At 53.7% G+C, this 16,800-nt stretch overlaps 2 protein-coding genes and 1 long non-coding RNA gene across 16 annotated transcripts in view; 1 reads left to right on the forward strand and 2 right to left on the reverse strand.

Annotated features, from left to right (window-relative positions):
• Positions 1-1,879, reverse strand: part of LOC117313307 (uncharacterized) — a 31,463-nt gene extending 29,584 nt beyond the window's left edge. For all 4 annotated transcript variants that reach the window (XR_012333602.1, XR_012333601.1, XR_012333604.1 and 1 more), the window contains exon 1: positions 239-1,879. This is a non-coding gene — a long non-coding RNA (uncharacterized lncRNA). The remainder of the gene's footprint in view (positions 1-238) is intronic.
• Positions 1,880-2,000: 121 nt separating this feature from the next.
• Positions 2,001-13,208, forward strand: SNX32 (sorting nexin 32). Of its 11 annotated transcripts, none has more exons than XR_012333606.1 (14): positions 2,315-2,480; positions 7,317-7,421; positions 7,772-7,882; positions 8,003-8,124; positions 8,321-8,444; positions 8,604-8,708; positions 8,903-9,008; positions 9,171-9,246; positions 9,466-9,505; positions 10,263-10,349; positions 10,429-10,614; positions 10,690-10,775; positions 11,101-11,318; positions 11,923-13,208. XR_012333606.1 is itself a non-coding variant. In XM_073809168.1 (13 exons), exons 1-13 carry the CDS (start codon positions 2,445-2,447, stop codon positions 11,234-11,236), a joined length of 1,320 nt encoding a protein of 439 aa, XP_073665269.1. In that variant the 5' UTR covers positions 2,315-2,444; the 3' UTR covers positions 11,237-11,458. The 11 variants fall into 11 exon arrangements, 9 of the variants coding, with proteins under 9 accessions (XP_073665266.1, XP_073665268.1, XP_073665267.1 ...); XR_012333607.1 differs by having other exon boundaries at positions 12,021-13,208; XM_073809168.1 differs by lacking the exon at positions 11,923-13,208 and having other exon boundaries at positions 11,101-11,458.
• Positions 12,609-16,514, reverse strand: CFL1 (cofilin 1). The gene is made up of 4 exons (XM_033861099.2): positions 16,050-16,514; positions 13,838-14,145; positions 13,501-13,577; positions 12,609-13,270 (listed from the first exon to the last, which is right to left on the reverse strand). Exons 1-4 carry the CDS (start codon positions 16,497-16,499, stop codon positions 13,158-13,160), a joined length of 948 nt encoding a protein of 315 aa, XP_033716990.2. The 5' UTR covers positions 16,500-16,514; the 3' UTR covers positions 12,609-13,157.
• Positions 16,515-16,800: the final 286 nt, after the last annotated feature.

The following is a 16,800-nucleotide window of genomic DNA, read 5'->3' on the forward strand; positions in this document are numbered from 1 at the left end:
ATTTGTATATATAAAAAAAAATAGTGGAGCCCAGCAATTATTCTGGATACAATCTGGGGGCTAGGTAGAGGGAAGATTAGGGAGGCTGGGCTCAGTCCAGATATACAGGGCCCTGCGAGAGGCCTGTCCCATTAAACTGTAAAATTGGCTACATGGGAGAGGAGGGTACAGAAATAGTAAAGGAAATAACTTTAAAATCCAACAAACATAATCACTATTATGGGATTTGGCTTCTTACTTTTTTTCTTCACTTCTTTATTTTCTTATCTCTGCTCTTGCCTTTGTCACTTTGGAGCCCTTCGTTATTCTTTAGGATCCTCTCTCAGAAACTGCACTCCAGCCTGCATCTCTGTCCACAACCTCCATGACCTATCCTTACCCTGCTGTACCTTTCCATTTTTCTCACTGTGCATTCTCCTACGTCTCATAAACCCAATCATGTGTTAAGCTAAATCCTTCTAGCCTAACCTAAATCCATTTCTCAAACATTTCTCTATAAGCTCCTCAGTCACAGTTCTTTTCCAAGAAACCAATGTCCACTCTTCCTCTACCTATCAACACATTAACGAATCTTCTCTTTCTTCTCAAAATGTTCCATTTCCCTCTTTATCACTCTTCTTCACTTCCTTTGGTCCTGGTCTCCGCCTTCATCCCCAGGAGCTCTTCATTCCCACTCTCTCTTCTCTTAGGCAAAGATGCTCTCCTTTCCCTCTCATATTTACCCCTTCAGGGTCAGTAATGTTCTGCTTGTCTCTAATTTCTCCTCTCTGACTTGCAATACTTCCCTTACCTGCTTCTTTCCTTCTTTACCTTAAATCCTTCATCTGCCTCATTCACTGGTACCTTTGTCTATAACCTTTCTCTTCCATAGAAATGGATTCATCAGTATTATCATTCACTTCATCCAAGACATCCTCCTCAACCCTCACCCCTTCCTCAATCTCTTCATTGTTCTCCTCTACCTTTTCAAAAGGAATGTCCATCTCAGCATCAGTAATTTCTATCAATCTTTCATCACCAGTAACTTTCACTCTTTCAATTTTCTCTTCATTTATGCTCCCCATTCTTGAACCGTCCAATTTCTCTCCACTAGTCCCCAGCTTCTGTCCCCTGGATCCCCGCCTTTCCCCGCTGAACACCAGCTTCTCTCTGCTCAACCTCGGCTTCTCTCCACTCGACCTCAGCTTCTCTCCACCTGACCTCAGCTTCTCTCCACTTGACCTCAGCGCCTCCGCATTCTGCCCTAGTTCGTATTCTCTGGATCTCGAGTCCTCTCCACTGGTTCCCACTCCAGTAAACTTCAACCTCTCTTTAAACCCAGGTCCCCCCCTAGACCCCGCTGTAGTCCCTGCATTCTTAGATTCAGCCCCTATTTCGTGTCTGACTTCTTGCTTTCCCCACACCTCCTTGGAGTTGTCTTTCCGCAAACCCGCGGAAGCCTGTAATGCACTTGCTACACTGCGCACTCGTTTCACATCCATCCTTCCCTGACTCCGGCCTGACTTTCCTCTCAAGACTGCCTTTTCCACATCGTCCAGTCTCCGGTCCTCAGACTCAAGCTTCGGGTCCCACATCCTAGGCTTTTGCGTGTTTCTACCCAGGAGCTCCATTCTCTTCCCGATCACGAAGAGCCCGTTCCAGGGCATCCACAATTTTTCTCGCATCGTCTGCGCCCCTCTGCTTCCAGGCTCCAGTTGCGACCGCCCGAGGGTCCGCGCCTGGCCTCGGGCGCCCTGGCCGCGGGCCCTGTCGCGCCCCCTCGCCGCCCGTTGCGGCTTACCCAGCCACTCCCTCATGTCCCAGAGCGGACGTCCAAACGGAACCCCTTTCTCCAAAGACATTAGCCCTTGTCCTCGTCCCTAGTCCGCCCCTCCAAACCAGCTCCCCCTTCCCCTCACCCACCCCACCCTTCCACCCAGCCCTCTGGCCTGCCGCCCCGCCCACCGCCTGGAGGGCACGAGACTAGGGTAGTGCGCACGCGCAGGCCGCGCCAGGCCGTTAGAAGGCGCGGCCCAGAGGGGCGGCGGGCGGGAGTCAGCCAGCCTGGGGCGTGGGCTGACGCGACAATAGACCTCTGCGATCCTAGAGCCCCCCCCCGGCCCCCGACTCCATTCTCCAAGCTGTGGGCTGTTCCCGGCCCTCTCAGTTCCGCGCTGCCCCTTAAAAGCTGGGGCCCAGGCACAGGAACGACAGGCGTTGCAGCCAATGGCGTCCCGCACGGTAAACCTGCTACCCAATCGAAAGGCGCGGCTGCGAGGGAACGGCGTGGAACCACGCCCGGCTCCAGGTGACTCCTTGGTAGGGAGGGGAGAGTGCCTCTGTCAGCTGATAGGATCCCCACTGGGTCCGTTCCTCGGGGCGATTTACCGGGGACCAACCTACGGGAGCGCGCGGGCAGTAACCCGCCGCGGAATTCTTGTGTGCTGTAGTCGAGAACGAGAGTGATGGAGGAGCACCTAGAGGCTGGGAAGGAGAGCAAGGTACAGAAAGGATGCAAACACCCTCCCAACCTTCACCGCACTCCATGATACCCAGTGATGCCCAATCAGGGAATGGTGTGTGTGTGTGTGTGTGTGTGTGTGTGTGTGTGTGTGTGTGTGTGTGTGTGTGTGTGTGTGTGTGTGTGTGTGTGTGTGTGTGTGTGTGTGTGTGTGTGTGTGTGTGTGTTCGTGCCCACGCATGAGCTAGAGAAAGGCGAGACCTGAGCAAGGGGGTGGGGCGCTTCCGTGGCATCAGCATGGGGGCTGGTGAGGATGTCAAAGGAGGCAGGGTTTACCGTGGCCCCGACAGATGGAAAAGGACCCGTCACTCTTACTCATCCCCTTCCCAGGACCGACTCATGCTGGTTTGATGGGGAAGAAGGAAGGATGTTAGGGATTGAGAAGGGGCTGGAGTACCCTCCTCCTTTCCCAAGGTGGGGGAATACTGTTCAGCACTAATGGCTTCACTTGTGTATCTATGTTCATGTAATCATGAGACCATTCATTCTTTCCTCTTGACTTCATTCAACAAATAGTTTCTGAGCATCCTTGTGCCAAGGATGGTTAGGGGTGGGGCATACAGAGGTGCACACTTTTAGGGGTAGGAGGAATGTGCCTAGTGGACTGTGACTGAGGATAAGGATGGAGCAGCTGTGGTTCATCTTTGAAGTCCCATCTCCCTCAAGCAGTTACCAAGCAGGAAGGAGACAGGGGACTTGGGGACCTATTGCACCAATGAGCCAGACTTTGGGGGTGGGGGGCAGTTGGACAGAGGCAGAGCCTGCCATGGGGGTGTCGGAGAAGCCAAGAAGTGAGGAATGGGGATCAGTGGAATTTGAAGAAGTGAGAGGGGTGAGAGACCAAAGTATGGAACAGAAAGCATCTGTTTCAGTGTTTATCTATGTTCATATTCATGGTTAAATTAGTTAACACAGGGACTTCCATGGCGGTCCAGTGGTTAAGACTTTGGCTTCCAATGCAGGGGGTGCAGGTTCTATCCCTGGTGGGGGAGCTAAGATCACACATGCGTTGTGGTCAAAAATCCAAAACATAAAGCAGAAGCAATAATGTAACAAATTCAATAAAGACTTTAAAAATGGTCCACATCAAAAAAAATCTTTAAAAAAATTAGTTAATATATATAAAATGCTTAGACCAATGCCTGGCATATAAGTAGAGCAAATATAAGTGTTAGCTATTATATTACTATTACTGTTACCAGTAATAGTGGATGCTATGTGTTCTAAGGATATACTGGGCTGTCAAACTCATGGGTGCACCCCTAACCTTTGTAGATGCCAGACTCTTTGAAAATCTGTTATTAGACCATGTCCTCCAGAGTAATCATTGGCTTCTTCAAAATTCTCCTATAAATATAGAGAAATGAAAAGAGTAATAAATGAATATGTAAGTAAAAATATAACAGAGAAAATGAAATAACATAAAATACTTGAGTAATCTAACAGAAATCAAGAAAGAAAGAATAAAGCAACTATACTCCAATAAAAATTTATTTTAAAAAAAAGAAAGAAAGAATAAAGGAACAAAAAACAGATGAGATGAAGAGAAAACAAAAAGTAAGATGGCAGGTTTATAGCCTACTATATCAGTAATTACAATAATAATGAATGGAACAAAAAGTACAGTTAAAAAACAAACATCTGGGCTTCCCTGGTGGCGCAGTGGTTAAGAATATGCCTGCCAGGGCTTCCCTGGTGGCGCAGTGGTTGAGAGTCTGCCTGCCGATGCAGGAGACACAGGTTCGTGCCCCGGTCTGGGAAGATGCCACATGCCGCGGAGCGGCTGGGCCCGTGAGCCGTGGCCGCTGAGCCTGTGCGTCCGGAGCCTGTGCTCCGCAACGGGAGAGGCCACAACAGTGAGAGGCCCACGTACCGCAAAACAAACAAACAAACAAAAAAAACCTGCTATAAGGACATAGAAATATTGAAAAACTGATGGAATATGTACACTATGAACACACTAACCAAAAGAAAGCTGGTGTGGCTTTATCAATTTCAGACTGGAAGACAAGAAAGAAGTATTACTAGAAATAAAGAGGAACATTTTATAATGATTAAAGAGTCAATTCAACAGGAAAACACTCCTCAATTTTATGCACCTAATAACAGTTTCAAAATATGCAAAATAAAAAATTACATATGCCGCAGAGCAGCTAAGCCCGTGCGCCACAACTACTGAGCCTGCACTCTAGAGCCTGCGAGCCACAACTACTGAGGCCTGCACACCACAACGAAGAGTAGCCCCCGCTCGCCACAACCAGAGAAAAACCGCACACAGCAACCAAGACCCAACGCAGCCAAAAATAAACAAATAAATAAATTTATATATATATAAAATTACTGAGAAAAATTAAAGAAGACCTAAATCACTGGAAAGATATTCCATGTTCATAGACTGGAAGATTCAATATTGTAAAAACGTCTGTCCTTCTCAATTTGATCTATAGATTCAATGTAATCTCAATCAAATCCCAGAAAGTTCTTTGGGGGTAGAAAATAACAAGCTGATTCTAAAATTTATGTGGAAATGCAAAGGATCTACAATAGCCAAAATGATTTTGAAAAAGAACAAAGTTAATTCTACCTGATTTCAACGTTGCCTGTCAATTACAGTAATCAAGAGAGTGTGATATTATCAAAAATACAGATATATAGATCAGTGGAACAGAACAGAGAATACAGAACTGGTCACACTTATGAGGTCAATTGATTTTCTACCAAAACAAATCAATAGTGAAAAAATAGTGTTTTTAAACAAATAGTGGTAAAATCACTGGCTATTTATAGGGCAAAATTGAATCACAACACATACCTTACACTGCATACAAGATGAATCAAATGGATCATAGACCTAAAACTGTTAATTTCTAGAAGAAAAAAATAGGAGAATATCTTCATGACCTTGGGGTAGGAGTGCTTCTTCAAGAGTACACAAACCACAAAAGATTGATATGTTGAGCTTGTAAAATTATAAGCCATTAAGAGAGTGAAAAGGCAACCCACAGAGTAGGAGATATTGGCAAAACGTAACTGACAAAGGGCTTGTCTCCAGGAGATTTAAAGAGTTCCTACAAATCAATAAGAGAAAGATGATCTGATTTTTAAAAGAGTATGGCAGGGAGGAGCAAAAGACATGAATAGGCACTTTACAAAAGAAGATATCTGAATGTCTAATAGGTACATGAAATGGTGTTCAATATCATTTCTCACCAGGGAATACAAGTTAAAGCCACTATGCACTATTTTTTTAAAAAAAGATGTATTTATTTATTTGGTGGCACTGGTCTTAGTTGTGGCACGTGGGATCTTCGTTGCCGTGCGCGGGATCTTTGTTGTGGCATGTGGGATCTTTTTTTTTTTAGTTGCGGCATGTGGGATCTTTCAGTTGTGGTATGCGGGATCTAGTTCCCTGACCAGGGATTGAACCCGGGCCCCCTGCATTGGGAGCATGGAGTCTTAACCACTGGACCACCAGGGAAGTCCCCACAATGCGGTATTACTGTACCTCCACCAGTAAGGCTAAAATTAAAAGGACTAACAGTTCTAAGTATTGGCAAGGATGTGGTGCAACTGGAACTTTCATTCAACGCTGGAGGGAGTGTGAATTAGTACAGTCACCTTGGAAAACTGTTTGGCAGTATCTATGAAAGCGTTTTAAACACATGCCTACCCTCTGATGAAGCCATTCTCGTACCCAACAGAAATGAGTACTTAGGTCCCTCAAAAGATATATGCAAGAATATTCATGGCAGCTTTATTCATAATAGCCCCAAACTTGAAATAATCCAAAAGACCACCAACAGTAGAATGGATAAACTACGATACGGTCATATGATGGAACACTACACAGCAATGAAAAAGAAACACTGCACTGAATGACATAGATGGGTCTCACTAAAGAACATGGACACAAAATAGTATATACTGTGTAACTGCATTGATATGAGGCTCAAGGCCAGGTAAAATTAATCTATGGTGCTAGAAGTCTAGGAGTGGCCCCACAGTGTCCCAAATAAGTGCCAAAGCCTGTGAGAGGAGAGAGGGAGGCGTCTGGGTGTGAGAGGTGGGCCGGTGTCAGTTTATATACTGGTGAGTAGTACTTGAAGGGAGAGTGGCTTCTGAGCCTCTGCCTCTCTCCCTAGTACCTCTTGGCACAATGGTGTGGACATAGCAGGTGTTCACTAAATGCTTGTTGAGATAGCTCAGTGTAAGGATGAACTAGTAACTTGGTGCCTCAGGGATCTTTTCACTTAGAGAAAAAATACAAGTGCTTGGCCTCCAAGTCAGTGCCTCTTGGTACCAAACGTAGTGAATGGAATGGTCTCAGGAGCCCCTCAAAAGGGGTGGGACCATCTTATCCAGCTCACTTTACACCTGGTGAAAGGTACCTGAGGTAACCAGCTGAGAAGGGGTGGGCCGGTAACTGAGGAAGTGCATGGGGTTTGGAACCGAGAAACTGTTCAAATCTGGCCCTGCTGCTTTGCACCTGTGTGATCTCGGCCAAGTTATTTCACCTCTCTGGTGGTCACAGCTTCCAGGCCTATCAAACAGGGAGAGTTCTGCCTACTTCAGAGGATGGCAGGGTGGGAAAGTGTCATTGTGAATCCCTGAGCAGTGACTTATCAGGATCCCTCGGGGGGTGGGGGGGAACAGCGGGGGGTGGGGGGGAACAGCCGGCGACCCCAGGGCGTGGTGGGAGTAATGCTGCTGAGGTGGGCTCTGCAGGAGGACCAGAAGCCTGCGGCGAGGATGGGCGGGGGGGGGGGGGGGGGGGGGGGCGTGGTCAGTCATGTCAGGGACCTCCCTTCCCCCACAGCCCTCCTCCATGTCCCCGGACCTGCAGGGAGACAGCTCCTTACAGGTGGAGATCTCTGATGCCGTCAGCGAGCGGGACAAGGTGAAATTCACTGTTCAAACCAAGGTGAGGCTGCGCCGGAGCAGGGGGGGTTCAGATGGCTGCTTCAGGAGCCCGGCGCGCGGATGCCCGCGTAGCCTCTGGGCCCGGCTCCTCAGCCTGGCTCTTGGCCCCTGGCCCTCTGAGAAAGAGGGCATCTTGTCTAGTCTCGTACAGCCTTTGCCTGCCTAAGGCCCCAAGTACTACCATCCCCTGTCCACCCTCCTGAGGGTAGTCATGGACGCGTGAGCCCCAACTTGGGCCTCCCCTGGGATGTGGGATTGGGGAGGCCCGAAAGTGGGTGCCCAGGAAGCTTGGTGGGTGTAGGGTTTGGGCAGGGGAGGAAAGACACCTCAGCTAGGTTCCCTGGCTTCCAGAGCTGCGTCCCTCACTTCGCCCGGACCGAGTTCTCAGTCGTGCGACATCATGAGGAGTTCATCTGGCTACACAACGCCTACGTGGAAAACGAGGAGTACGCCGGTCTCATTGTGAGGAGGGGCCGGCCTGGGCACCGGGGGGCGGCCGGGAGGCTGGGCCAGGCTTCGGGGTGCGGGTGACGGCCTTCTCAACGATGAGAGGACTTCCAGCTCTGTCCCTCCTTGGAGCAGATCCCCCCAGCCCCTCCAAGGCCAGACTTTGAGGCTTCAAGGGAAAAACTGCAGAAGTTGGGTGAGGGAGACAGCTCTATCACGCGGGAAGAGCTTGCCAAAATGAAGGAGGAGCTGGAAGCGTGAGTGCCGCCTCCCGTTCCTGTCTGTGACAAAGCCCCAGCCCAGCCTCTCCTGACAGCCCCAGGGTTTCTCCCCTGACTGTCCCCCGTGGACGCTTAGGACCCTGCTCCTCGCTCCAGGCCTGCCGAGGGGGAAGGGGGCAGGAGGGGGGAAGGAGCCAGGGAGGGCCCGCGAGCTGCCTGCCATCCTCTGCAGGGAGTATCTGGCCATCTTTAAGAAGACAGTTGCGATGCATGAAGTCTTTCTGCAGCGCCTGGCGGCCCACCCCACCCTGCGTCGAGATCACAACTTCTTTGTCTTTTTGGAATATGGCCAGGATGTGAGCTGGGCCACAGAGCTGGGGTCCCCCCAGGGGTGGGGGGCAAGGCTCTAAGTGGGCTCAGGCCTCTTATCTCACCAGCTCGGCAAGTGGTATATGACCGGGGTGGGAGGTGCAAATGCCCACCCTGACGTCACACCCTCCCCACGTGTGCCTCAGCTGAGTGTCCGAGGAAAGAACAGGAAGGAGCTCCTTGGGGGGTTTCTGAGGAATATTGTGAAGTCTGCAGATGAAGCCCTCATCACTGGCATGTCAGGGCTCAAGGTGACTTGGGGGGCCCCCTCTCTGGATTCAACCCAGGGCCTCAAGTCCCCAGCAAGGATTGAGACCCTGGGTCCCTGTGGGAGGGAAGCCACTGATGGGGCCCTGCCTAGAGGGAGATTGTGCCACGCCCAGGAGCCCGAGACTGCACTGCTCCTGGTGACTCGGTGTGAGTGGGTCCTGTCTGGCTCCCTTAGGAGGTGGATGACTTCTTCGAGCATGAGAGGACCTTCCTGCTGGAGTACCACACCCGCATCCGGGACGCCTGCCTTCGGGCAGACAGAGTCATGCACTCTCACAAGTGTACGCAGGGCCCCAGGGGCCCTGGATCCCCCCCAGTGGCCCTACTCCCCAGGGGAGAGTAGAGAGCAGGAAATGCCCTGTGTCTGTCCATGGCCACAAACACCAGGGGTGGGACTTGATGTGCAGACGAAGGGGCTCTGATAGACGGCTCTTCCCCAACAGGCCTGGCAGATGATTATATCCCTATCTCAGCTGCACTGAGCAGTCTGGGAACACAAGAAGTCAACCAGCTAAAGACGTGAGGACTCCCTCTTGCTCCTCTGCCCTCTTTCTTTGCCTGTAATACTGTGTCTGTCCATGAGGGGTCACTCCATGGAAGCCTACTATCAGCTCTAGCGGGAGATGCAGAAGCTCCTCTTGGGCTTTGGGAGAGAAAGAGAGGGAAGGTTCACCAGGGCAGGGAAGCTTTAAGCAATCCCTAAGACCCCTGCCCTAACTCCTCCCCGCCGCCTCCTAGGAGCTTCCTCAAATTGGCAGAGCTCTTTGAACGACTAAGGGTGAGTACTGCCTTCTGTGTTGAAAGGCCACCCGATGATCCTTTGCAGGGAAGAGAGTGTCCCGGGAGAGGGGAAAGCTCCAGGGTCATTTTGGATTGTTCAGTGATAACTTGGACTCACTCTGCAGACTAGTTTAATGAGAGATGGAGTGGAGACAGGGATCCAGCCTCAAGTGTGGGTGTGTGGTGATGGGGGAGGAGGTGGGAAGTGGGCTTGGCGAGGCACTTACAAGGATGTGCCACGTGCCTCTGGCAGACTGTTCTGTGCTGCCAGCATCCTGCCCCAGACACGCTCTTCCTGAACTCCTCTCCAAGAAAGTCACCAGAGTGTGCCCGTCTTCCTAAAATGTCCGTTGGACCCCATCTCTTCCCTGCTCAGGGCCCTTCAGTGACCCTATCCCTCCTTGAAACTATCCAAGACACAAAGCCCCAAGTCCCTAGCTTGCATCTTAAGCCTGTTGTGATCTGGCCCACTGCTGCCCAAGTGCCCCACTGAACTTATGGTTCCCTGAAAACATACCAGGCTTGCACACCTGCAAAGCCTTTGGCTGTCGTCTAAGCCCTGCTCAACCCCCAAGATCCAGATCAGATGCCACCTCCTCTGTGAAGCCTTCCCTGGCCTGCTCCCCTGAACCACAGGGCTTGACATAGCGTGGGTATCAAGTGACCCTACTTGGTATTTAGATGAACAGCAGCACTCCCAGTCCTTAGCTGCCCCCCCACCAGCTCCCTCCCCAGCCTCCACTTTCCTGATTCAGAAACTGGAGGGCCGAGTGGCTTCTGACGAGGACCTGAAGCTGTCGGACATGCTGAGGTACTACTTGCGCGACTCACAGGCAGCCAAGGTGAGAGGTGGCCCCAGAGCAGACCTCAGGGCTGGAGCCACCAGGGAGGGCGGGCAGGTAGGCAAGGGCCGTGGGCCAGGGATCCTGTGCCCCTGCCGGCCCCAGGACCTGCTGTACCGGCGGCTGCGGGCGCTGGCAGACTATGAGAACGCCAACAAGACACTGGACAAGGCGCGCACCAGGAACCGGGAGGTGCGGACCGCCGAGAGCCACCAGCAGCTGTGCTGCCAGCGCTTTGAACGCCTCTCCGACTCAGCCAAGCAGGGTAAGCCCCACGGCCCTGGAGCCCCTGCCACTGCACTGCTGACTCTGCCGGGGTCCCCATTCCTCTCTTCTCCAGAGCTCATGGACTTCAGATCCCGCCGCGTCTCCTCCTTCCGCAAGAACCTCATCGAGCTGGCGGAGCTGGAGCTCAAACACGCTAAGGTGAGCCCTCCAGCCTCACCGAGCCTTCTTGCTGCTTTCCTGGCCTCCCACCGCTGGGCCTCTAGGCCCTTATCAAGTGTCTTGGCGCATGGGGGGTGCGGTGGAGCTCGGGGGGAGGTCAGGCTGCCAGGAGCAGCCCCAGCTGTTCAGGACCACAGTTCCCCATTTTGGATCAGGACCATTCCCTTCTGTCATTGGTAGTGAGGCCTCAATAAATGGTAGCTGTTATTGCTGAGGACAGGGGTGGGGACGGAGGGGCTACCCAAGGTGGGGTAACAGAGGGGGTAGCAGCAGATGGGAGCCATCAAGAACCTCTCCTCTGCAGGCCAGCACCCTGCTTCTCCGGAACACCCTTGTCATCCTCAAGGGGGAACCTTAGAGCCACCAGATTGCCCCCCGACCTCCCACCCCAGCAAGATGCCTCCTTCCCCACCCCAGGAGCCACTCACCATGCCCCGTGACTTCTCAGGGCAAGGCCTACCCCTACCCCAAGGTGCCAGGCCCTGCAAGATAGGGCAGCATGGGCACCACACTTGGCCACAGGTAAGCAGAGCCCTAACCTGGGGAAACCCAGGGGCCCTGACCTCCCTCCCCAGAGGCTATGGGGCAGCCTCAACCCACCTCTGGCCCCTGAGTTCATTTGTCTCCAGCTTGTTCACAAATAAAAAGCCTGGTTCTGTAGCAAGGAGGCTTGCTTGTCCTGACTTCCCAGTTGGAGGGCCCACCAAGTACATCCTCTATCGGGGCACCATGGTAGAAACCAGATCCTGGGGGAACACGGCGGGGGACACCCCTGCAGTGTCTTCAGCCGCTTTTCAGAGTGCCAGTGGTGCTCTCTGTGGGAAGGTACAAGACCCAGAACTTGGAATCCAGGAGCAGTCTTCAAGGCGTGCCACCACCCCCATAAACCCTGGCACAGACCACGCATAAAACGAATTATAAATCCTCTACACCCATTTCCTAATCAGTAAAATGGAACTACCCCTTCCTGCCTCCCTACCAGAGATACTGGCCAGCTCCAAGGCACTAAGGAACCAGCTCTTTAACTCCAGGCTTTTTTTAGTTGATGGCAGGAGGGGGGGAGGGGGCAGGGTATAAATCCTCCATCACCACCACCCCTAGGGCAACACTTCCACCTTACCTGCAGGGCAGGCGAAAACCCAAAGCACAGGGCTGGAAAAGAGCCCACAGCAATGCCAGCAAGAAGCGTGGGGCTCCAGCCAACACTCTCTTGGTTAAACACAGGAAGGTGGAGCCCAAGACACCTGGGTCTGAAGTCCTGGACTCCACCTGGCTGGCCCCACCCTGGCCCCCAGCCACATCTGCAGAAGGCCAAAGACTCAACCTGGCTTTGGACTCACAGCAGCCACTGGACCCAGCCCTTATAAATGAGTCAGCCATCCAGGGGAGAGAGCAGAGCCAAAGACCAAATACTGAAAGTGGAGAAAAAGGTCAAGAAGCAACCAGTAACTTGCAGTCTCGGGGCCCACATCTGGGCAAGACTGCACAGGGGATCACAGAATGGGCCTCACTGTCCTACTGCCCACCTGGGTCAAGGCAACAGAAGAAACCAGTTCAGGGATTAAGCCTCTCTGTTCAAGGAACCCCTGCAGCCAGTAGCAGACACACCCTGGCTCAGCTACCTTCCAGGCTGGTGCCAACTATGACGCCAGGATATAGAGAGAGAACTGTCAGAAAGGAGACTCAGCTAGTCACTGGCGCCAAATGAGGGCGTGTGGGGCTGGCTGGAAGGAGGGTTAGGGAAGAGATGCTACACATCCTCCCAGCCTACCCGCTCCCAAGGTCCCCTGGGCCCCAACCTCCAAACAAACATCCCATTAGTGAGCCTTTTTATTGTTGTGTGTTTTTTTTGTTTTTTTAATTGAGGGTCCCTTACTGGTCCTGCTTCCATGAGTGGCTGTGACCAGGGGCAAGGGGGAGGGGAACCAGGTGGCGCAGGGAGGGGTCATCTCCACAACATTCCATTTATACACAGAACTAAACAGACAAGCACAGAGTCACTATTGTGGTTAGAAGTTGGCAGCATGGGAAAAGGGAGGAACAAGGGGGGAACTGGGGTGTCGTTAAAAAAAATACAGGTCCCCCCCAAACAGGGGTTCCTGGGGGGAACTTGGTCTGTTTCAACCCAAGAGGAATCAGAAGATCAAAAGCGGTTTGGGAAGGCCAGAACCGTCAGGGATGGAGGGAAGAGGAGGAAGGTCCAGGGGGTGGGGGGGCTGTTTGGCAACTGGGGTGAAGGGACTGCCCTCCCCCTGCTGGGTTCCCCCCAGCCCCTCCGGTCTGGCAGGAAGGGGGCAGCCTGCAACCCCCATGGGCAGGTCTGGGGCTGCCAGATGCTCCAGGCAGGGGGCTGGAGGGGGCTCACAAAGGCTTGCCCTCCAGAGAGATGACGGCGCTGCCCCCCAGCTTCTCTGCCAGGGTGCAGCGGTCCTTGACCTCCTCATAGCAGTTTGCTTGCAATTCATGCTTGATCCCTGTGGAGGAGAAGGGGGAGCATCTGTGAGAGGGAGCTCTGGGGCGGGGGTGGGTGTGCTGCAGCTGGGAAGGAGCCAGCAGAACAGATGGCGGGATAAGGCTACATCCAGCAGGCAGTGAAGAGGAGACAGAGAGAGAGAGAGAGCTCTCCTCCACCATGCCGTCCACCCCACCCTGCAGCCAAGGCCTGAATGCAAGGGCTTACGGCACCACCAGCGCTGGCCCTTACCCGTCAGCTTCTTCTTGATGGCGTCCTTGGAGCTGGCGTAGATCATTTTGCTCTTAAGGGGTGCACACTCAGGGGCCCTGGAGGGAAACAGAATCAGAGAACTTACCGCAAAGCCCCCTCCTCCAAGTCTAGCAAGTGCCCTGAAGCGATACAGGACTTCCAGAAACCCCTGAGCTGGCCCCTAACATTCAAGCTTTTATCAAGTTCCTCACTGACAGGCATTTTATTACAACACCCTCCCCTGAAACGCACACCTCTGGGTTAACAAGGAGCCACAGACCTTCCTGTCCTGGGAAAGCAGGGTGGGGCAGAGCTACGGCCTGCAGGAGAAGCTCACCAGAAGATGAACACCAGGTCCTCCTTCTTGCTCTCCTTGGTCTCATAGGTTGCGTCATAGAGGGCGTAGCGGCAGTCCTTGTCTGGCAGCATCTTGACAAAGGTGGTGTAGGGGTCGTCTACAGTCTGGCCCACATCACCTACCAGGATCTCCTTGCCCTCCTCCAAGATGATGTTCTTCTTGTCCTCGCTCAGGCAGAAGAGCACCGCCTTCTTGCGCTTCTTCACCTCCTCTGGTGTCGACGACTTACGCACCTTCATGTCGTTGAACACTTTGATGACCCCATCAGAGACAGCCACGCCAGAGGCCTAGAGGACAAGCCACACGCACCTCATAAGGAACAAGTTTCTGGGACGTGCCCTGAAGTCCCTCCTTTGCTTTCTTAGGAAATCTGTCTAGATGTCAACAAATATAGTCCTCAGCCCCAAGAGATCATTAATCCCCTTCCCAAGACAAGTATCACTAGTTTCCCACCCAAGTCACTGTCAAAGGATCAGATGTGACACAACCCCAGAAGAGCCGCCACAGAAGAGACCTCTGATCACATAACTCAACACCATTCCTCCCCACTCCGACATCCTGCAGGCTAGATTAAAGACCTGTGAAAAGCAAAGTCTTGGCCAAGATGTGAACCCAGAATTAAAAGAACCTACAGACGCACGGTACTCAGTCTCAGCTTTTGCATAGTGCTGACTCAGAACTTCACAGAGAGTAGAAAGGGACCCAGACAACCAGGTCATAGTCATCTACGAGAGAACCAGGACCCACAACGCTAGAGGAGTCACCAACGGTGCTCAACAGTTCTAGCAAGCCCATCAGAACTGTTCAACGCAGTTATCACACAAGGTATCCCTTTCTCTGCTGGAGTCTTCCTACAACCAAAGGAAGAACAAACCCCTAATTACGGCCCTACCCGACAACTCCCTGTTCTCCGGAAAAAAATGCAAGGCCCCAAAGGTCGCTGATAGAAGTTAGCAGTCCAAACTCAAAGGCCCAAACTCAAAGAGCTCCGTGAGAGCTCTTTAAACTTCTATTCTGGGTCGTATTGGGGTCCACCCTAGCCAGGAATGGGGGTGAGACTGTCCACGGTGAAATCGGCCCCCGCTCCCGGAACTGCAGAGGAAGCCGGCCACGTGATTGAGCCGCTTCCGGAGTAGGCGGGGAAAGGAGACCGGCTAGACTCAGCCCCCTCCCCGAAAAAAACCCGTACCTAGAGGAAGCAACACCTCCAGGGCCTCAACCCTAAGGAAGCGCCCTTACCGACAAGCTTATCGCTCCCCTGCGCTGCGGGCCTGGACAAATTACCCAACCTTCGGCTCTCGCAGCCCTCGGGCCGAACACAGGGGACGGGGTGGTTTCCGGGCGGTGCCCGCCTGGGTCACTTCCCTAAACTCGGCTCCACCCTCAGGCCCCATCCTGGAAAGCCGACAGCCCCGCTGGTCCACGGCTTCGGGCCCAGCAGCCAGGCCGGACCGTGTGCGCACGCGCCGGCCGACAGCGCCGTTCCAGCCTCCGCCGGGTGTAGTCTGCGAACCCAGCTCGCCTTGTGGGCTCGCTAGCTCCCGAGCACGGCCGTGATCTCCGCGCTGTCCGCTCTGTGCTGTGCGGTGCAAGTCTCTAATCCCAGGCGCCTGCGCCCGGACCCGGACACCCCCGCATCCCCGCTAGCCGCGCCGCCCCCGCCCCTTGCGAGCATCCCTGCCACCTGCTCTCGAGACAGACCCGCCTGAGAGGGAGGGTGACGCGGAGATAGGAACAGCCCCTGGGTGGGGCGCGCGCGCCGAGACCGCTCGCGCGCTTTTCCTTCGCCGCCCCCGGGCCAGGTTTGGATGCCGCGTGCTCCCGTCGAGCGCGCCCCCGTGAGCCGACTCTCTTCGGCCCCGCCGCGGCGCGCGACACCGGCTGCTCAGCGAGGGACGGGCGCGCGCGCCCTGGACCCCTCCCCCACGGCCCTTGTCCGCGCGGGCGCAACAGCGGGGTGGGGGAGGGGAAGGGAGTCCAGGGGGCGCGCGAGCGACGTCCAAGCCGGCCCTCACCGGCGCCCGCGGGCGCGCACGCGCGTCCCGGCGCCGCCCGCCCCTCAGCACGAGACCCTCATCCCGCCCGGGGAGCTGGGGGAGGGGATGCCGACGTCGCTCCCCCGTTCCCTTTAGCGCGCGCAGATGATCGACCCGCAGCCGCCTCCCCTCCGGCGCCATGGCCTGCCGCTCACCATGTTTCCGGAAAAGAAAAGGAGATAGCAAGGAGAGCCAGAAAAGACAAGAGCCGCTGCAGCTGCTGCCGGGATCCGACTGAACGCGGCCTCTCCCGGCCCCTTCCGTTTAGTACGAGCCGCACAATGAGGGGCGGGGCGGGCTTCCGGCGCTCCCCCCGCGGGCCGACGGGAAATGAAGTCCGAGAGTCCTGCGCCGTCTTCGGGCTCGCTGGGTAACAGAGTCTTTTTCACCTGACGGCCTCCCTGCTCCACGTTGCATACTGGGAAATGTAGTTCAAAACAGCCGAGAGAGGCGGGGCTATGGCACGGAGAGCGCACCCGTTGGTCGAATTTCCCAGGAAATGCTCGGAGCTGAGCGAAGGCCTCGGCGTTGGGTAATATGACCTGAAAATGAGCCCCGACTTCGCGCTCTCTACCTCGGAGGGAAACGGTTTTCCTAAGATCCATCTTGGCACTATCTGGATCCTTTGGTCTGAAAATTTTCAGTGAGTTAGTATTTTGGTTTTCCGAATTGAAGCACCTATTCATTGGCCTGGAATCCAGCCCTAGAGCAAGGAGAATCGCCAGTATAAGGCACCTTCTATCCAATAAACATTTGTTAAGCATCCTCCATGTGTAAAGCCACTCTTGTCTACTGAGAAAAGGCCATATGCAACGTCAATAAAATAAGAGAAAAAAACGCAAGGGAAAGGCTACGAGGAAATCTTTGAAAATAGAGATTTGTACTTGTTTTTAGGGTGTTTGGCAA

The sequence above is a fragment of the Tursiops truncatus genome, chromosome 8 (assembly GCF_011762595.2).
Source record: "Tursiops truncatus isolate mTurTru1 chromosome 8, mTurTru1.mat.Y, whole genome shotgun sequence".
NCBI classification, from domain to species: domain Eukaryota; kingdom Metazoa; phylum Chordata; class Mammalia; order Artiodactyla; family Delphinidae; genus Tursiops; species Tursiops truncatus.

Excerpts from the sequence above, each read along its gene's own strand:
- SNX32 (XM_073809165.1), top strand. The coding sequence starts at position 2,445 with ATGGAGGAGCACCTAGAGGCTGGGAAGGAGAGCAAG. Across the intron at positions 7,422-7,771 it reads AATTCACTGTTCAAACCAAG|AGCTGCGTCCCTCACTTCGC; the intron begins GTGAGGCTGCGC and ends CCTGGCTTCCAG. Across the intron at positions 9,247-9,465 it reads GAAGTCAACCAGCTAAAGAC|GAGCTTCCTCAAATTGGCAG; the intron begins GTGAGGACTCCC and ends GCCGCCTCCTAG.
- CFL1 (XM_033861099.2), bottom strand. The coding sequence starts at position 16,499 with ATGGATCTTAGGAAAACCGTTTCCCTCCGAGGTAGAGAGCGCGAAGTC. Across the intron at positions 14,146-16,049 it reads TTTTCTTTTCCGGAAACATG|GCCTCTGGCGTGGCTGTCTC; the intron begins GTGAGCGGCAGG and ends CTTGTCCTCTAG. Across the intron at positions 13,578-13,837 it reads GACCTGGTGTTCATCTTCTG|GGCCCCTGAGTGTGCACCCC; the intron begins GTGAGCTTCTCC and ends GTTTCCCTCCAG.